Source organism: Eleginops maclovinus, chromosome 19 (genome assembly GCF_036324505.1).
Source record: "Eleginops maclovinus isolate JMC-PN-2008 ecotype Puerto Natales chromosome 19, JC_Emac_rtc_rv5, whole genome shotgun sequence".
NCBI lineage: Eukaryota > Metazoa > Chordata > Actinopteri > Perciformes > Eleginopidae > Eleginops > Eleginops maclovinus.
In genome coordinates this window covers 22,181,670-22,199,077 of record NC_086367.1, presented here as the reverse complement: position 1 = coordinate 22,199,077, position 17,408 = coordinate 22,181,670, and the positions used below count along the sequence as shown (strand labels likewise).

The 17,408-nt window shown below is 40.6% G+C and overlaps 1 protein-coding gene across 1 annotated transcript in view; it reads right to left on the bottom strand.

Annotated features, from left to right (window-relative positions):
• Positions 1 to 17,408, bottom strand: part of LOC134882005 (neuronal PAS domain-containing protein 3) — a 252,374-nt gene that overhangs the window by 166,295 nt on the left and 68,671 nt on the right. The window contains exon 2 of the mRNA XM_063909647.1: positions 15,876 to 15,974. Coding sequence (XP_063765717.1) covers positions 15,876 to 15,974 — 99 coding nt within the window. The remainder of the gene's footprint in view (positions 1 to 15,875; positions 15,975 to 17,408) is intronic.

Genomic DNA, 17,408 nt, shown 5'->3' with positions numbered 1-17,408 from the left:
GTGTGTGTGTGTGTGTGTGTGTGTGTGTGTGGGTGTGTGTAAGTGTGTGTGTGTAAGTGTGTGTACAGTACATGTGTGTGTTGGCGCCTGACACTCGTCCTTGAATGAAGACGTGATGGTCATAGTGTGTGTGTCCACGTGTAATTCGTAGAATGAAGATAAATCTGTGTGTGTGTGTGTGTGTTAACTAACTGGACATCCCATCAGCAGAGCATCTGTGATCTCGGTCCGGAGGGAGTTCCCTGTCAGCCGGACAGGTTCATACACCCACAGGCAGAACAATGGAAAAAGGGAGGAAGTGTCTTTTGTCCAGGCAATGATTAAGAATTTACACCAGACGGTCGGTGTGTAGTGTGTGTGTGTGTGTGTGTGTGTGTGTGTGTGTGTGTGTGTGTGTGTGTGTGTGTGTGTGTGTGTGTGTGTGTGTGTGTGTGTGTGTGTGTGTGTGTGTGTGTGTGTGTGTGTGTGCTACAGGTAGCTTTACTGAACAGGTGCTACAGTGTGTGGTTGTTACAGTATGTGTGTGTATGAAGACAAAGAGAGTCAGAAGCAGTTGTTTGTGTGTGATTCGTCCTCAAACTATAATACAAACTTTAAATAATTAATCCCAGACGAGATAAGAACCTCTTTTTCTTCCTAAAATATGAAACGAACGGATAATTTAGAAAATCATATTTAATCCGGAGACATATACGAGGTGAGGAGTGTTTAAAAGTGTGTGTTTGAGTCAAATATGTTGTGTTGTTTTGTATATTTTAAATATGATGAAGTTGTTTCATTACCCTACTTTTACCTTAACGAGCTAGTGATGTGATTGGTTGTTCAAGATAATTAAAAGCAAATACAATTGCTTGTTTTTCAGATTAAAATGTTTAGATTAAAATGGTCACATACAGTAAGAGCCCAAATACAGACTATAAGAACAGACCTGCAGATCCTATATTGCGACAGAAAGATGGGTACATTTAAAAAAAATCAAGAGAAACAAGCGATTCTGTTTGCTTTTAATGATCTTGAACAACCAATCACATCATTAGCTCGTTAAAGTAGGTGAATTAAACAACATATTATATTTAAAATATATAAAACAAGACAATAAGATTCAAGGGAAGAGCTGATGATCATTATATGACATCTTGTCTGTGTTTAATCCTGTATGTATTCTTTCAATTTCAAATGTGTGTATTTAATACTATATAGTCTGGTTATCCTTAGAAATGGGATAAGAAGCTTATGTGTGTGAAATGAATCCTAACTCAAGGTCCATTTAGAGGCTTTTTAGATCAATATCTCCCACACTCATGCACCGTAACTTAATAAGTGTTGAGTTATTCATCACCCGGACGCCTCCTGTTTTACCGCTGCTGTTGTAATACAGTCATAAACATCACATCTCCGTTATCAGAAGTGTTGCACTCAAGTTAAATGTCAAGGAATTAAGTAATTGTCCTAATAAACCAACGACAGAAGACAATTAAACAAACCAAAAAGGTGGATAATCATCGTCTCCATTCCATTATGCTCTATGCAGGGCACTTAAGCAGCCGCAAACAAATTATTCTCCATTCCAGTTTATACACTAAGCCAATTAGTAAATTACCAACAACGAGAACAACGCATTGTAAATCATTAGCACACCAACGAGCCTGTGTTTTTATCCACACAGCGGTTTAACTGGGCAGTAAAACGCCTCTTTATGCATTTCACCCCGTTTGGTTTTTCAATCCCAGCTAATGCAGTCACGCCGCCTCTGTGAGAAACTGAGCCGCTGATAATTAAAGGACTCTATAAAAACAGTCGGCCAAACTGCGGAGACAAACAGAGACCGATCCACCTTTAAAGAACTCTGCTTTCATTTGGATAAACAATAAACAAAACAACAGAAAACACACACTGATGGTTCATATGATACTTTAAAGAGGCCTTATTATGCTTTTTGGAGTTCCCCTAAGTTTGACTGCATGTAAATGGTCTCCAAACACTAAAATCCCCGTCATAGAATTTGAGGATTTTGCCTGAAACGCCTCCATTGAAAATCCTTTCTTACATCTGGAAAAGAAGCACTCCAACACATTGTACGTGAAAGGCTAAAGGGGCGGGACATCTCTAAGCAGGTTGACCAATCAAAACAGAGTCAGCCCAGCTAACCAATCAGAGCAGACTGGGCTCTGGTTTCAGACAGAGGGTGAAAAGAGGAGCTGTAGCACAGGCAGTATGAGAAACATAAAGAGCTTTCTGAACATTAAAGCATGGAGACATGTCACTGAAGATGAACATAGGGCCCAAACCGTCTAGAAGACACCGTGTGTAATAACTGATGACTTTAACCTGTCATTTGATTCGTCCTCAAACTATAAATACAAACTTTAAATAACGAATCCCAGAGGAGATAAGAACATCTTTTTCTTCCTAAAATATGGAACTGGCAGATGATCAAGGAAATCCTATTTAATCCGGAGACATATAAGAGGTGAGGAGTGTTTAAAAGTGTGTGTTTTAGTCGAATATATTGTCTTGATTTGTGCATTTTAAATATAATTATGCCGTTTCATTCCCGTACTTTTACCTTAATGAGTTAGTGATGTGATTGGTTGTTCAAGATAATTAAAAGCAAATACAATTACTTGTTTTTCTTGATTTTCAGATTAAAATGGTCACATAAGAGCTCAAATGTTCCCTGGAACACTGTGCCGTAAAGCCTATAAGATGTGATAACTGGACTACATGTACACTCTATATTTATTCTATTAATATTTCACACCTTTCACACAAATTGTACCTTTTGAAGAACCCTATAACATTCTTTTTTTATTCCTTTTGTCTGTACATGTGAATCTGCATGTGTGTCTTAACCTGTCCTGTAATCACTTAATCCTTCAATATAAAATAAATACTTTAAAAATGGAACCCATATTTTACAACACACATCTGAGGTACACACTCCCTCACACTGGTCTGCCTGCATGGAGCTTTTAACACCTACTTTTAAGGACATTAACACCGTCAGCCGGTGGAGCTCTTTAACTATTATCTCGGCTCAGCCCGGTCCCGCTGCCCTGCTCCGGATCATTCTCAGAGAGGGATTGCCGGCTAAATCTTTCCCATGCAGCAAGTGGACCATGACTGGGGAGAAATAGGCTGAGATCCTGTCGAGAAGGAGACGAGGGGGGAGGGAGGGAGGGAGGTAATCACAGGGGTGAGTGAGGGGGTGAGCAACAGGTATAGAGGAAGTGCAGAGGTTTCTAAATGCAGCGTGTCTATCCGACTATCCTCCAACAGATAGACTTCTGACGGCCGATGAGGAGCCAATCTGAGCAGAGTTTCACAGTTGAATCTCCACAAAGAGGAGCGACTGGGGGAGGATATTACAGAGTGGTGCAGGGACGACGTATTTTGTAGGCTGTTCCATAAGTTAGCATCGCAAAGGCTACCTCCACTAAAAATTAATGGGATTTTTCCATTGGATTTTGCAATTTTGCACAGGTTAAGATCTGCAGAAAACACACGTTTATAACACCTGGTTCTGCAGGGTAATGTCTTTGAAGCGTTAATGCAATCTGCAGAAGTAGAAAGCTAACGTAAGACTGTAAAAGAACTACAGCACGGTCACTTAGCTCCACCGCTACGCTGAAGGCGGCTGATGTTCGGTGGGATGTCGCTTGTTTCAGGCTTCGAAAAAAATCGAGTGAACGATAAGTCTTAAAAAATGTTCCTTTCTATTTTCTTTTCAAACTTCAGATATTTTTCTAAATGTCGACTTTTGAAAATGTCCCACTACTTTCTCATTATTCTAACTCCTTCTTCTTGTGACCCTGATCATCTTCTTTTAAAAACTCACACTTTTTGTCTCCCAATTCTTTTCCCTTTCTATTTTCTTTTCAAACTTCAGATTTTTTTAAACAAATTTAAACTTTTGGAATTTCTGACAATGTATTCAAAATGATTACTTTCTTTTCAAACTTCAGATTTCTTTCTAAATTTCGACTTTTAAAAAGGTTCTCATTACTCTAACTCTTTCTTTACGTGTTCCTAGTAAATCAAGTTTTCTACCTTTTCTTAAAGCCTGGGAAGACAAGGTCAAGTGGATTGTTTACAGTTTATTCTGATTCTAGCAGAAGTATATGTTTTTATCTTTGTATTTCTGGATATTTATTGTACCTTAACAATACAACTAATGCTATTAATACTGACTCAGCGGGGGTCATGCTAGCATCGGGAGGCGCACCCATGTTTTCAGTCACACAGTCAATGTCCTTTAGTCGTTATTTTAGATTTGCTTCATTCTTAATCGCTTCCTTGAAATATCCCAGTTCACTTTACACCACCTCAGATCAAGCTTTTGAGGATGATTAACAAAAAAAAAACACTTGACAGCTCCTCTATCATTTAAAGCAGAAGATCAAAAACTAGAACATGAAAATCATCCCCTAAAAAAATGTGTGTGTTCGCTTAATTAGAGCCCACTCCAGGCAGCTCCTCCTCCCAGAAGTGTTCGAAAGTCTGCCGCCGAAGGTCTACCGTGCTCAAAATCTGAATCCAATTAAAAGTTAGAGATCAACTTCAGCTTTAAATGATTTGCGAATCAAAAGGCGGCTGGAACAGAAATCAAAAGCAGAGGTGTGTGAAGTCCTCAGGTGAGCAGAGAACGTTAGGAGTGTCTGTGAACGATACACAAACAAACTCTGGTTCATGCAAACTCGTCTTCAAGCATCGGAGCAGACAAACAGGGGGAGGCGCTGGATTTAAGAATTCAAGAGGAAAACAAGAAGGAAAGATGGAGGAACAGACGGTTTGATAGATACCCTTCATTTACACACTTCTCTCTTTCCAACCATTAGCTGCATCTCTTTCAGAATCAGAATCAAGTCCTTCTCAAGTGGTTTTACTCGTACTTGCTTTTGGTGTACATGGTGCAGACATAAAGAGAATAAGAGGAATTAAGTTAAAAAAAATGAATTCCTTTGACTCTTTGTTTACTTCCGGCACATAATGACATCACTAAGGGGCGGGACATCTCTAAGCGGGTTGGCCAATCACAACAGAGTCAGCCAGCTAACCAATCAGAGCAGACTGGGCTCTGTTTTCAGACAGAGGGTGAAAAGAGGAGCTGCAGCACAGGCAGTATGAGAACAATAAAGAGCTTTCTGAACACTAAAGCATGGAGACATGTCCCGGTATATTCTGTTAGTGTGGATGAAAGAGATGCATAGTGGATGGACTGATATAGTTCTACTACCGTCTACTTTTTCTATCCTACCTATACATGATGGAACCTCTCCTAAATCCTGACATAAGGACAAATAAAAGCATAGCTGCAGAAATGTATAATTGTGAAGTTACAATGGGCTTGAGCAGAACGGAACAGAGCGAAGCAGAGTGCAGTGGAGCTGGAGAGGATGTGGACAGGCAGTCATGTTTATTCATGCAGCCGTGAGCCGCAGACCTGCAAGGTGACTGGCTGTCACACACACACTCTCTCACACACACATATACACACACACACACACACACACACGAGAGAGACACGCACAAATGTATGCAGGTGCAGGAAAAGACAAACACTCACACATCTGGCCTGTCTATCACCTTGGATCAGGGAGATAGAAAGGAGTGTGTGTGTGTGTGTGTGTGTGTGTGTGTGTGTGTGTGTGTGTGTGTGTGTGTGTGTGTGTGTGTGTGTGTGTGTGTGTGTGTGTGTGTGTGTGTGCGTGTGTGTGTGTGTGTGTGTGTGTGTGTGTGTGTGTGTGTTTGTGTGTGTGTGTTGTGACAGAAAGTAAACAACAAAAGCCACCTATTCAGTCCGACTATTCTGCTGCTAGATGTACTACTGCTTTTACTCTAAATACTACTGCTCTCTTTCTCTCACTCTCACACACACTCCCACACACACACACACACACACAATGATCTTTAAACATCTCTAAATCTAATTTAATTAGTATATTTATTGACGTTTTGGTTTCAGTTTCCCCAATGTGAAGACTTTCTTGTTTTTATGAAGTAAGAATTATTTCCGAAAATATTTGTAAGTCGAGCCCTTTAACTTTACCTCTCTTTCTCCGTCCTCCCTTACCTGTGACTCTCCCTTTTGTATGTGTAGTTGGCTTTACAACCACTCTAAATAACGTGTCGGGGTTTGTGTGTGTGTGCGTGTGTGTGTGTGTGTGTGTGTGTGTGGGAGAGATCTTCTTAATATTTCACACTAACCTTACAGGCATGTGTGAGTTTATTAATTATGGCTGCAATGTGAAGCAAAGACGCTCATGAATTACAGCAGCAGCTACTGCCTGTCAATCAAACTGCTGCAGTGGCAAACAGCTGGATCACACATGCACGCACACACACACACACACACACACACACACACGCACTGAATGCAGGGCGACAAAAACAAACAACTGCAAATACTCCTGCTTTGAACTTTTAGCAGCATTTCTTAGATTGTTAATCCATTTCTGCAAAAGAATATTCCTAATAATAAATATATATATCATTTTATTGAACAGATAAATAATACAATTCATAAATAAATTAGATATATAAAACAACACACCTACATTTTAAAATACTCTAAATTAATTACACATTTAAAGCATAAAACAGTAGGAGCTTTCATTACTACTGTCACACACACACACTCACACACACACACACACACACACACACACACACACACACACACACACACACACACACACAGAGTTAAAAAGCTTCATTGCTGTACTCACAGAGCAGTGAATGCTCCGGGCCTCTAAATCACACATTACACGGACCTGCTCGACTTAATTTCCCTTTGATCTTTCCTTTTTTTGCTTCAAAAACACCGAATTACAAATTCTCTCTCCCCCCCTATCCCCGGTCTCCCCTCTCTCCCCCACTCTGGACGGAGTAAATGAAATTAATAAGGCGTAGATCAGAGGCGGTGGCTGTGGGCTGTCTCTCTATAGCCGCCTCAACACGAACGCCACATTCTCCACGTTCCTTCAGCCATGTTTTTATAATATATTTACACTAATTGAAAATCTACCTCATTCCTCGACACACACACTGAGTAGTTGGAAAGATTTCCATCCACCCGCACACAGACCTTTAATGAATTAATAGTTTTCATGTGTTTAAAACAGCCAGGTGGAGCGAGGAGGGGGCTTCTGGAGATACAGGGAGTTTTATCACAGGAAGTCTGGAAGAAATGTATAATCAAATAAGAATTTCACACCAAGAGAAACTTTAAAACCTGCCTAACTGCTTTAGGCAATTGTTAATGTGCGATAATATTTTACTGAGGATTAAAAACGTGTTCAAAACCTCACCATTTTTATATATTCAGTAGCAAGTCGTCCTTAGAGGCTAAAAACAACCCTTTTAAAAGTGAAATTCAGTTGTTAACATTTAAAGAGTAGTCTTAAAGTTGAGTTTTAAATTGGTTTCAAGGAAGAAAATGTTAAAGGGGCTCTTTACTCCGCTCATTTTCAGGTTCATGTTGGCATTTTCTCCTTCTAATAGAAGCACAAGTGTTACATAGTGATGTCACGATGTACACAATTGACACATTTAAGGCAGGGAGGGGAGGGGAGAGTGTGTGGGAGAGAAACACAGGGATTTTAGACTTTGTAGACCATTTACATGCACTAAAACCTATATAACACACTACAGGAAAGCAATAATAATAGGGCCTCTAAGATATTACTGGTCTTCTCTGTAATTAATGGAGAGAGACTTAAAAAGACAAATATTTTATAAGGATTTAGGTGGAAACTGCTTTCAAATTGCATAGCAGTAGGTAAAGCTGATTCTAAGGGAGGTACATGTATAAAAGTGAAGGAGCTTAACGTCCTGTGAGGCTTCGTCCCATTCCCTCTCACTTGGAATAGCACTAAATCAATATACAGTATGACAGAAAGCAGGAAGCTCCCTCCACTCCTGTTCAAACCGTCTGAAACACACCTATAGGCCCCATAACGGAGCCAAGCGGCGGCTTTATCTCATGTGCATGGCGTCTCTCCTGCACTCCTCGGGGGGAGGGGGGAAACTCGCTGCAGTAACAAGCTGAGGCGATGCTGAAAAAAAAGAAAGTGCCGCGGGCTACAGCCAAGCGAGCAGGTGAAGGGAGGGTGAAAGTCATATCTGCACACTGTAAACAAAACCCCAGGAATAAGGCAAAAATAAATACATGTTGTGGGGATAAAAACGTGTGTGTGTTTGCTCGGGATTTGAGTGATTCTTCACGGGCGCCACAGGTGGGTAGCCTTCCAACGAGGCGAGGGATTTGCAGTTATGAGGACAGATAGACGAGGAGAGGAGGGAGTTGTTATCAGAGAGGGAGAGACGGGGGAGAAAGCTGCTCTTGAACTCTCGTCAAACATTTAAAAAAAGCTTTTCTGAGAGCCGTCTGGGAGCTCGCCACGTCACACGGTGCGTCACGTGTCAGACATGAGTTACTGCTGAGATGACGGGAGGAGAGGGATTTGCAGGCGTGGCGTTCACTGACATGCCTCCCGTGTGAATCGGAAGAGAAGGCCAAATCAAGAGTTCAAACGCTTATCTGAGTGACGTCTTGTGGTGGTATTCTCCCGGAGCAGGAGAGGAGGCCCAGTGCTGACAAAATCTGATTTGAGTGGCTGGTAGTAAAAACTACACATGTGAACGTTCGGCTTCTGAGTTGTAAAATCTGCCCCTGAACTTTGTTATTTTGCTAAAGACCAAGTAGTGGAAGTAACAACATTTGTTTACACAAGTACCGTACTTATTTGACATGTTTGTTCTTAAGTATTTCTATTGAATGCTACCTTTCTGATGCAAGTAGTGTACTTTTTACTCCTCAACATTTATTTCAAAGTGGCCTTATCTCGCATTGTGGGCGTTTTCCATTTCCTGTAGTGTGCTTTATAGATTTGTGTGCATGTAAATGGTTTGTCAAGGCTAAAATCCTACATTTCGGAACACAACGACATCACAATGGAACACTCACGCTTCTATTGGCTAGCGCTCCAACACATTGTACGTGATAGTCTACGGGACATCTCCAAGTTGGTTGAACCAATCACAAATACATTCTTAGAAAAAAAGACTAATTTCATTATTTTTTTTTATGTTCTGAATAAAAAAGTCTGAATTCTTATTTCAAAAAATCTGGTGAAAAAAAAAGCCCAACATATTATTTTTTTAAATGACCTTTCCTTTTTTTTTTTTTTTTACAAGATTTCAGGGAAAAAAAGAAAATATTTTAGAAACAAAAATAATTTAATATTTTTTTTCGAATCAGAATTCTTGTTTCTTGGAATTCTGAGAAAAAAAGGCTGAATCAATTTTTCTCAAAAAATTCCGCATCAGTAAATTCCTACACCTGCAGGTTCGCTCCAACACATTGTACGTGATAGGCTAAAGGGGCGGGACATCTCTAAGTTGGCTGACCAATCACAACAGAGCTGGCCAGCTAACCAATCAGAACAGACTGGGCTCTGGTTTCAGACAGAGGGTGAAAGGTGCTGCAGCACAGGCAGTATGAGAGACATAAAGAGCTTTCTGAAAATTAAAGCATGGAGACATATCAGGTACTTGTAGTTTTTATAAGTTTTGATTGTATTGATTTTGATTTAAGTATTCTTCCAACACTGAACAGATCCACTGCGACTCTGCTCTGCAATAATAACACAGGCTAGACTTTATAACATCTTTTATAGGAAACCATAAAACACACATATAACGTGCTTTACTGAATTTGATGTAGCATGCTGTGTGCAGACGCATCGTGCTGTAAGGGAAGGGAACCAGAAGTACAAGCAGTAATGAGGAAATGTATCAATGAACATGCTTGCAAGGTCAAACCATGAATGCTCTTAATGTATCTGCAAAACATTCACTGTCAAGGTTTTTAACTTTAATTACATTTTACTACGATATCTGATTGCGGCAACAAGAGCGCGATAAATTGTGTTTAAGCGACTCAAAACACTTGGTTGAAGGACACAATTAGGAGGATTTCCTGACAAAACAATGTATAAACTGTAATTTTACTGATCATTATGACACACCATGACTGTGTGGTGATGTTTGTATAGCAGAGACCCTGCCCTCTGCTTTGATTTGTATCATTTGGCTGCGTTTGGGAGGTTTCTTATGGTCAACCTCTATGAAGTTTGCACGTTTGCAAGCACTTAAAATCACCAATTTTCCAATGATTGGTCAACCGCCCCTTAGCCTATCAATGTGTTGGAGTGCTAGCCGAGCGAAGTGCCTGCGTTATATAGTGATGTCACTTTGTTCTGGAAGTAAACAAAGGGGTCCAATGGAGGCGTGTCAGGCAGGGAAGGAAACACAGGGATTTTAGCCTTTGCAGACCATTTACATGCACTAAAACCTATATCACACACTACAGGAAAGGGAAAACCCCCAAAAGCATAATAGGGCCTCTTTACATATTTGAAAATTCAACAGTAACACAAAAAGCCTGTAGGGTCAATAACTTTATACAGCCAATCTATCAGACAACATCCCTTCTGTGTGTTTTTCTGCCACTTCCTGTCGCTGAACATAACCAAAGCAGCAACTCAATTCCATCCAGTACATATATTTAACGGGACTGATCTGTTTGTACGGATGATTCAATAAGTAAATGCCAAATGGAGTCTTTAGGGCTTTACTGACAGACACAGAAACTACCAAGAGATGAAGCTGCTGAAATATTTTTCCTTTTCCTCGTTTGATTTCTTGAGAGTAAATAAGGTTTCAGGTGAAATTAGCTAAATCTCCTCCTGATGATTCATTTCAAACAAACCTCACCAGCGAGTCTGACTGTTGATTTCGCCGTTAATCACACAGATGGATCTCAAGATCAATGCTTCTGGACTACAAACATCACATCACAACTTCAAAAGGTCTCCACACACACAAACACACACATATACACACACACATACATCCTCTCCCCGTCTAGATCCATACAATCCATTATTAACACGCTTCCTGCCTGACAAAGACTCAGGTAGATGATAAAATACAGAGAAATAAAAAGCAAAATAAGAAAAAGGTTAAATTATTGAACGCAGGGTGCTCTTGGAAATGAAAGAAGACACACAAACGAAGAGAAAGAGAATTGGTATTGTGTTTTTTTAGAAAGAGAAGGTGGAAAGTAGGTTAGCAGAGAAAGGCAAGGTGAGAGAGAAAGTGCGGCGTCAAAGAGAGGAAGTTAAACAAAGTCAGCGACAAAAAGACTCATGGGAAAGAAACGCATCCCAACGCCATCAAAAACCAACGCTAGGAGAGAGCGAAAAAAGATGAAATGAGAAAGGATGAAGATAGGAGAAGAAAAAAGAAAGGAAGAAGACTGCCAGGAAAACATGGTTGGAGAGGAAAACCAGGGAAGAATGAGGAATATGAAGATGGGATAAAGAGATTAAAAGATGGATATAGAGAAGAGGTAAAAAGGCAGGAAACCAGCGCTGAGATACAAAGAGGTAAAGCAGGTATAACGATAGACTTCATGGAGAAGATAGAGGAAGGAAGTAATGAAGGTAGAAATGAAAACTAGGGAAGAGGATTAGGGCCACGTGTGAAGAAGCCTTTGAGAGAAAGAGTCTGAATTCTTATTTAAAAAAATTCAAATTTAACTTTTGGGGGGAAATTCTGAGGGGAAAAGTCTGAACTCTTATTTCTATTCTTGTAAGGAAAGCCAAAACTATTTTTTTTAATAATTGTAAAACAAAAAAAATGTGACCTTTTTCTTTTTTGAGATTTTTTGGGGGAAAAAATCTGGATTCTTAAAGAAATTAAAAATGAGAAATTATTATTTTCACAAATTTTCTAAAAAAAAAGCTTGATTTTTTTCTAAGGTATCGGAAAAAAGTCTGAAGGCTGCAGCAGGAGGACAACAAGAGAAGAAGAAAGGGAGAAAACACATGGAAAATGAGGAGGAGGAGAAGGAAGAGGAGAAGGAGGAGGAGGATTTATGTGTTGTCAGAGCCGTCGTGTCTGAAGGACAGACCCCGGGCGAGCACCTGCTACACCTCACATCTCTATCTGCATTTATCCACGTCATAAATTCCTACGCAAACATGTTTACATGTCTTTATGACTCCTCCGTTCCCCTCCTCTCTCTCTTTGCACAATACTCTTTCAAACTCAAGGGCAAAATCTGTTGTTTTTCTAATCCTAATATCAACATCCAGCACCAAAAGCAAAGGCGTGAGAAAAAGCAGAACCATTTCTAAATAACTGGATAATATCCATGGATGTTTTTATGTGTTCATCCCTTTATCGTTGCAGCTGTCGAAGGCGGAGCTCCTTTTATTGCAGGCTGGTAATTTTATGATTTTCCCCCAAGTGATCAATAAAGTTTTATTTTAATCTGTGATATTATTCCTGCAAAGTTACAGGTAACTAAAATGGGGGAATAAAGGTAGTGGAGAGAAAAGTACAATAAACGCCTCAGTGATGTAGTGAAGAAGGAAGTAGAATTAATTGGGATTACTAAAGCGCCTCGATTGGAGACATTTATTATATTGAGCTTTTTATTTTTTATGATAATATCGAGTTAGGATTTATTTCGTAACACACAAATGGTGACATCACTACGGAACACTTGCCACTGGTCTAAAAACTCAAATTCCGGGAAAACTATGACATCACTACGGAACACTCTCGCTTCTATTGGCTAGCGCTCCAACACATTGTATGTGATAGGCTGAAGAGCAGGATATCTCTAAGCGGTTGACCAATCACAGCAAAATTGGCCAGCTAACCAATCAGAGCAGACTGGGCTCTGGTTTCAGACAGAGGGTGAAAAGAGGTGCTGCAGTACAGGCAGTATGAGAAACATAAAGAGCTTTCTGAACATTAAAGCATGGAGACATGTCCCAGGAGAGGAAAACCATCCCAAAAAGAACCTGAAAATGAGCATCAAAAGGCCCCTTTAAATAAGGAATACAGTCGCGGTGGCAGTACGTCTCTAATGATCCGTCAAACCAACCAAACCGCCTCTCTTAGTCAACATTTTGGCTTCAAAGAAACCTAACAGTGTTCTTTTTTTGGCCGATTTTTTGAGAAATCCTGCTGTTGATTTTCTTTTAAATGACAGCAAAGACTTCACTGACAAACGTCTACTTGTTCCTTCAGATAATGACCGATCTTTGTCCGGTAAATAATCCTATTCTTTGTTGACTACCTCCATTTTCTGTTTTACTCCACCACACCAAACCGTTCTCCTCCATTCACACACCCACCCACACACTCTCTCTTCCTCTAGCCTAGCTTTAAGTACTATTTGAATAACAGCAGCTCCCTGGTGTGTTTGTGTGTGTGTGTGTGTGTGTGTGTTTGTGTGTGTGTGTTTGAGAGAGAGGTAAAGTGAGCAAGTCTGCGGTAGGCGAGCTCTCGCCGGTACATCTGTCTCTTTTAGTTTACAACCACTCTGCTTACTCTCAAACACACACACACACACACACACACACACACACACACACACACACACACACACACACACACACACACACACACACACACACACACACACACACACACACACACACACACACAGGTAATCCTGTATTTACATGCACCTGCAAAGCTGTGCATGTAAATACACTTTGTCAGAGAGATACAAACACACAATTAAACTTAACACACATACACTATTAAAGAAACCCACTTAACATGCTCATGAGTGGTAGTTTGCACACACACACACACACACACACACACACACACACACACACACACACACACACACACACACACACACACACACACACACACACACACACACACACACACACACACACACACACACACACATAGCTGTAAGCAGAGTAGACAGGTGGAGCGTATATCAGGGGTCTCTGCGGCCGCCCAGCTCCTCCACCATTTATCTCAATTTCACCTTCTAGTCACACACACACACATGCACTTAACATTAGAAATACACCCAGTAAGAGGAAAACACACACACACACACACACACACACACACACACACACACACACACACACACACACACACACACACACACACACTTCCCTTCAAACATGATTCAGGTTAATTGTTTAACCACCACTCTAAATTATGCTGCTCTTAAATTAGTTGCAAGTAACCATAGCAACAGTAATGATGCTGCAGATATGTCCTTAAAAATGTGTTCGGCTCGATTACATTCAACAAACATCTGACGTTTAAAATGATCAGCTGCTTGGACACTTTTGGTAGTACTGTATAAACACATTGTTGCAGCACAGTCCTCGAGCGTGTGTGTGTGTGTGTGTGTGTGTGTGTGTGTGTGTGTGTGTGTGTGTGTGTGTGTGTGTGTGTGTGTGTGTGTGTGTGTGTGTGTGTGTGTGTGTGTGTGTGTGTGTGTGTGTACAGGGCCTACATGGCGTTAAGCTCGTCTTATAATGAGCTATTAACTCCCGTCTCCTTTCAGCTCTCCGTCTGACTCCGACACAAATCCTCCCTATTTCTTCCAGTACTGTAATCCACCACACACACACACACACACACACACACACACCACGGCATCAACCACAATGCATCAGGCCTCAGTTCACTTCCTGGTGTCAAATCCCTTCTCTTCTCTGTTAACTGACAAAGACCTCAGAGCAGCAGGAGAGGAGGAGCAGCGAGAGAGGAGGGAGCGATTTAAGCGTCTCACAAAAGCTGCAATCCAGACCAAATATGAGCCCATACACACACTAAAGAAATACAGAATATGCAAACATTAAGATAACGAAACTCACACACACAGCTGTAACATAAAACATGAAGATAACAATCTACATTCAAACTGGAAAAAACAAACACTCTCAATCTGCTGTGAAATCTCCATTAAAACACTTTTTTAAACCTTAAAATCCCAATATTTGCCACGGTGGAAACATTTGAGACCAAACCAAACAACGTCCATGAGTTGAGTCTGCTTCTACAGGTAAAGAAATGCACCTGAACAACCACTCAGTGCTGAGGAGTGCTCCGATACTCCACTACTGCACGTGATAAAACGGCTGTTTGGTAACTACAGCAGCTTAAAGTATATTGTGTTAAGTATGCATCAGAAACATGAAGTAAAACATTAGAAGTTAAAGTCAAAATGTACTTTTTATGATGTGTTTGGATAAAGATTTCTGCTGCATGAATGTATAAATGACTGCAGTAGAAATGTAACTCATTCTGATTATAACTCCTTCACATACAGTTTCGGAGTACAATACTTCCCTCTGAAACGATCACTCAACATGCCCTCGAATACTCAAAGTACATTTAATGAGTGCAAAAACTTGAGTTCACCGCTAATGCTATGGTTAATAAATAACTAATAGTCAAAAGAGATGGAAGAAAACCAAACACAGGGTTGACTTTGGATTAAGAATAAACAAAACATCTCTAAAAACAGAACAGGAACCCTTAACGTGCATTCCGATGTTGCTGTTCTGTGAGAAATACGGATTTCTATCTCAATTGTTTGCGGGTTTCTTCTAAAGACACCCTGTTTTTAGATGTATGACGATGCATTTTAAGCTTATCAAAGAGAATAAAGAAACACTTCTTCCTTCATTTGATCACAAACACTCAAAATGAAGTACCGTTAATGTGCATGGATGTCAAATAAATGAGTACTTGAGACCATCCTATCACCGCTAACCCTAATTATAAATAAATAAATGATGGTTAGCATGCCTCCTAAAGAGACGCAAGAAAACTATTGACTCTAGATTGATGTAGATAACATCAAACATCACCAAAAACAGATCTGTTACATCAAGACTGATTTCCAATCAACAACAATGGTTTAGCAAACCAGCCGCACTGCTTATATCCAACAAAACACACACACAGACACACACTACTACTTTCTACTACTACTACTGCTACCAGGTGCACACAAACGTTACCATGGTGAGGAGGTATGCTGCTGCCCGGCCAGGTGAAGCGTCTTGGGCCTGGCGGCGGAGCAGCTGCCTGCATTAGCCGGCCGCTCCCAGTAGGGGTCACTGTGGAACACACAAAGAAACGTGGAGAGGTTCTTTAACGACAGCCGTACGAGACGAAGAGGAGGAGGAGGAGAAGAAGAAGAAGCAGAAGAAGAAGAAGAAAAAGAAGAAGAAGAAGAAAGAGAGTTGTGATCAGAGCAGGAAATAAAACATCAAAGAAGTGAAACACAAAGCTTTAAGGAGCTAAAGGAGTAAAACAACCCCAAAAAACAGAATGTACGATAACTTGCAGCAGGATATATGTGTAGACAGTTTCATGTAGAAAATAACAAACAGTTGGGCATTAAAACTCAGTGATCAACAAAGAATAAACCTTTAGAGGAGCATCTGATAACGTAAAGATTGTGAAAAAAGCTTCTACTTATTCACAACCAAAGATACCTCAAATTGTGGCGTTTAAATTCAATCTGCAGTCTGGATCACTTTCTCTAAACACACATCTTTTAATTTTTGGAGCTTTCCAAATGTTCCAAACCAAAAATCAGTCTTGATTTTCAGGAAATGTCTCCCATTGGCTAGCGCTCCAACACATTGTACGTGATAAGCTAAGGGGCGGGACCTCTCTAAGCAGGTTGACCAATCACAACAGAGCCAGCCAGCTAACCAATCAGAGCAGACTGGGCTCTGGTTTCAGACGGAGGGTGAAAAGAGGAGCAGCAGCACAGGCAGCATGAGGAAAATAAAGAGCTTTCTGAACATTAAAGCATGGAGACATGTCCCAGGAGAGACACTACCTACAAATATGAAACTGTCATTTGAATGCAGCTTTAGTCATTGTGGTGTATTAAATCTGTTCATACAGTGGGTTACTCTCTGACGTCATAAGGGGTGCAGAGAGGATGTTGTTCAGGGAAATGGGGGGCCATAGGATGTTGCTTAACTATAGCTGGAATACGTCAGGGGGCTCATAGGACCGGACACATGTCACTTTAGTGGGGCACACCTTGTTATTGAACAACACACACATTGGACGCGCACACACATGTTTCTCCTATAAAGTGTATGCACAAAGACTGTTCGGGGGGACTTCCACAATTGGCTCTGGGAACCCCGTATCGCCCATGTTGGTGTATGATACTATGCTGTTGTAATAAACCTTATTATATACAAGCTGGTGTCTCCGGGGACTTCTTCATCATCTTCACAGACATCGCTACATACTTCATCATAATGCAGAAGCCACCTGAAGGACCATTTTTATTTCATAACATAAATGTATCGTAGACACTGCAGGAACCTTATAGCTTAATAATTGGAAACAGAAGGTCACAACTGGATATTAAGGCTGAAAAAAGTCTGATTCCTGCGTTACTGAAGTCCAACCACTTACCTAAAAGGAGGCAATGAGACAAAACACTTGTATTGTCCATGAATAAAACTCTATCAGTATGCTCAAAATAAACCGTCTTGTTGGCTGGTGTCTGGTGAGTTTGG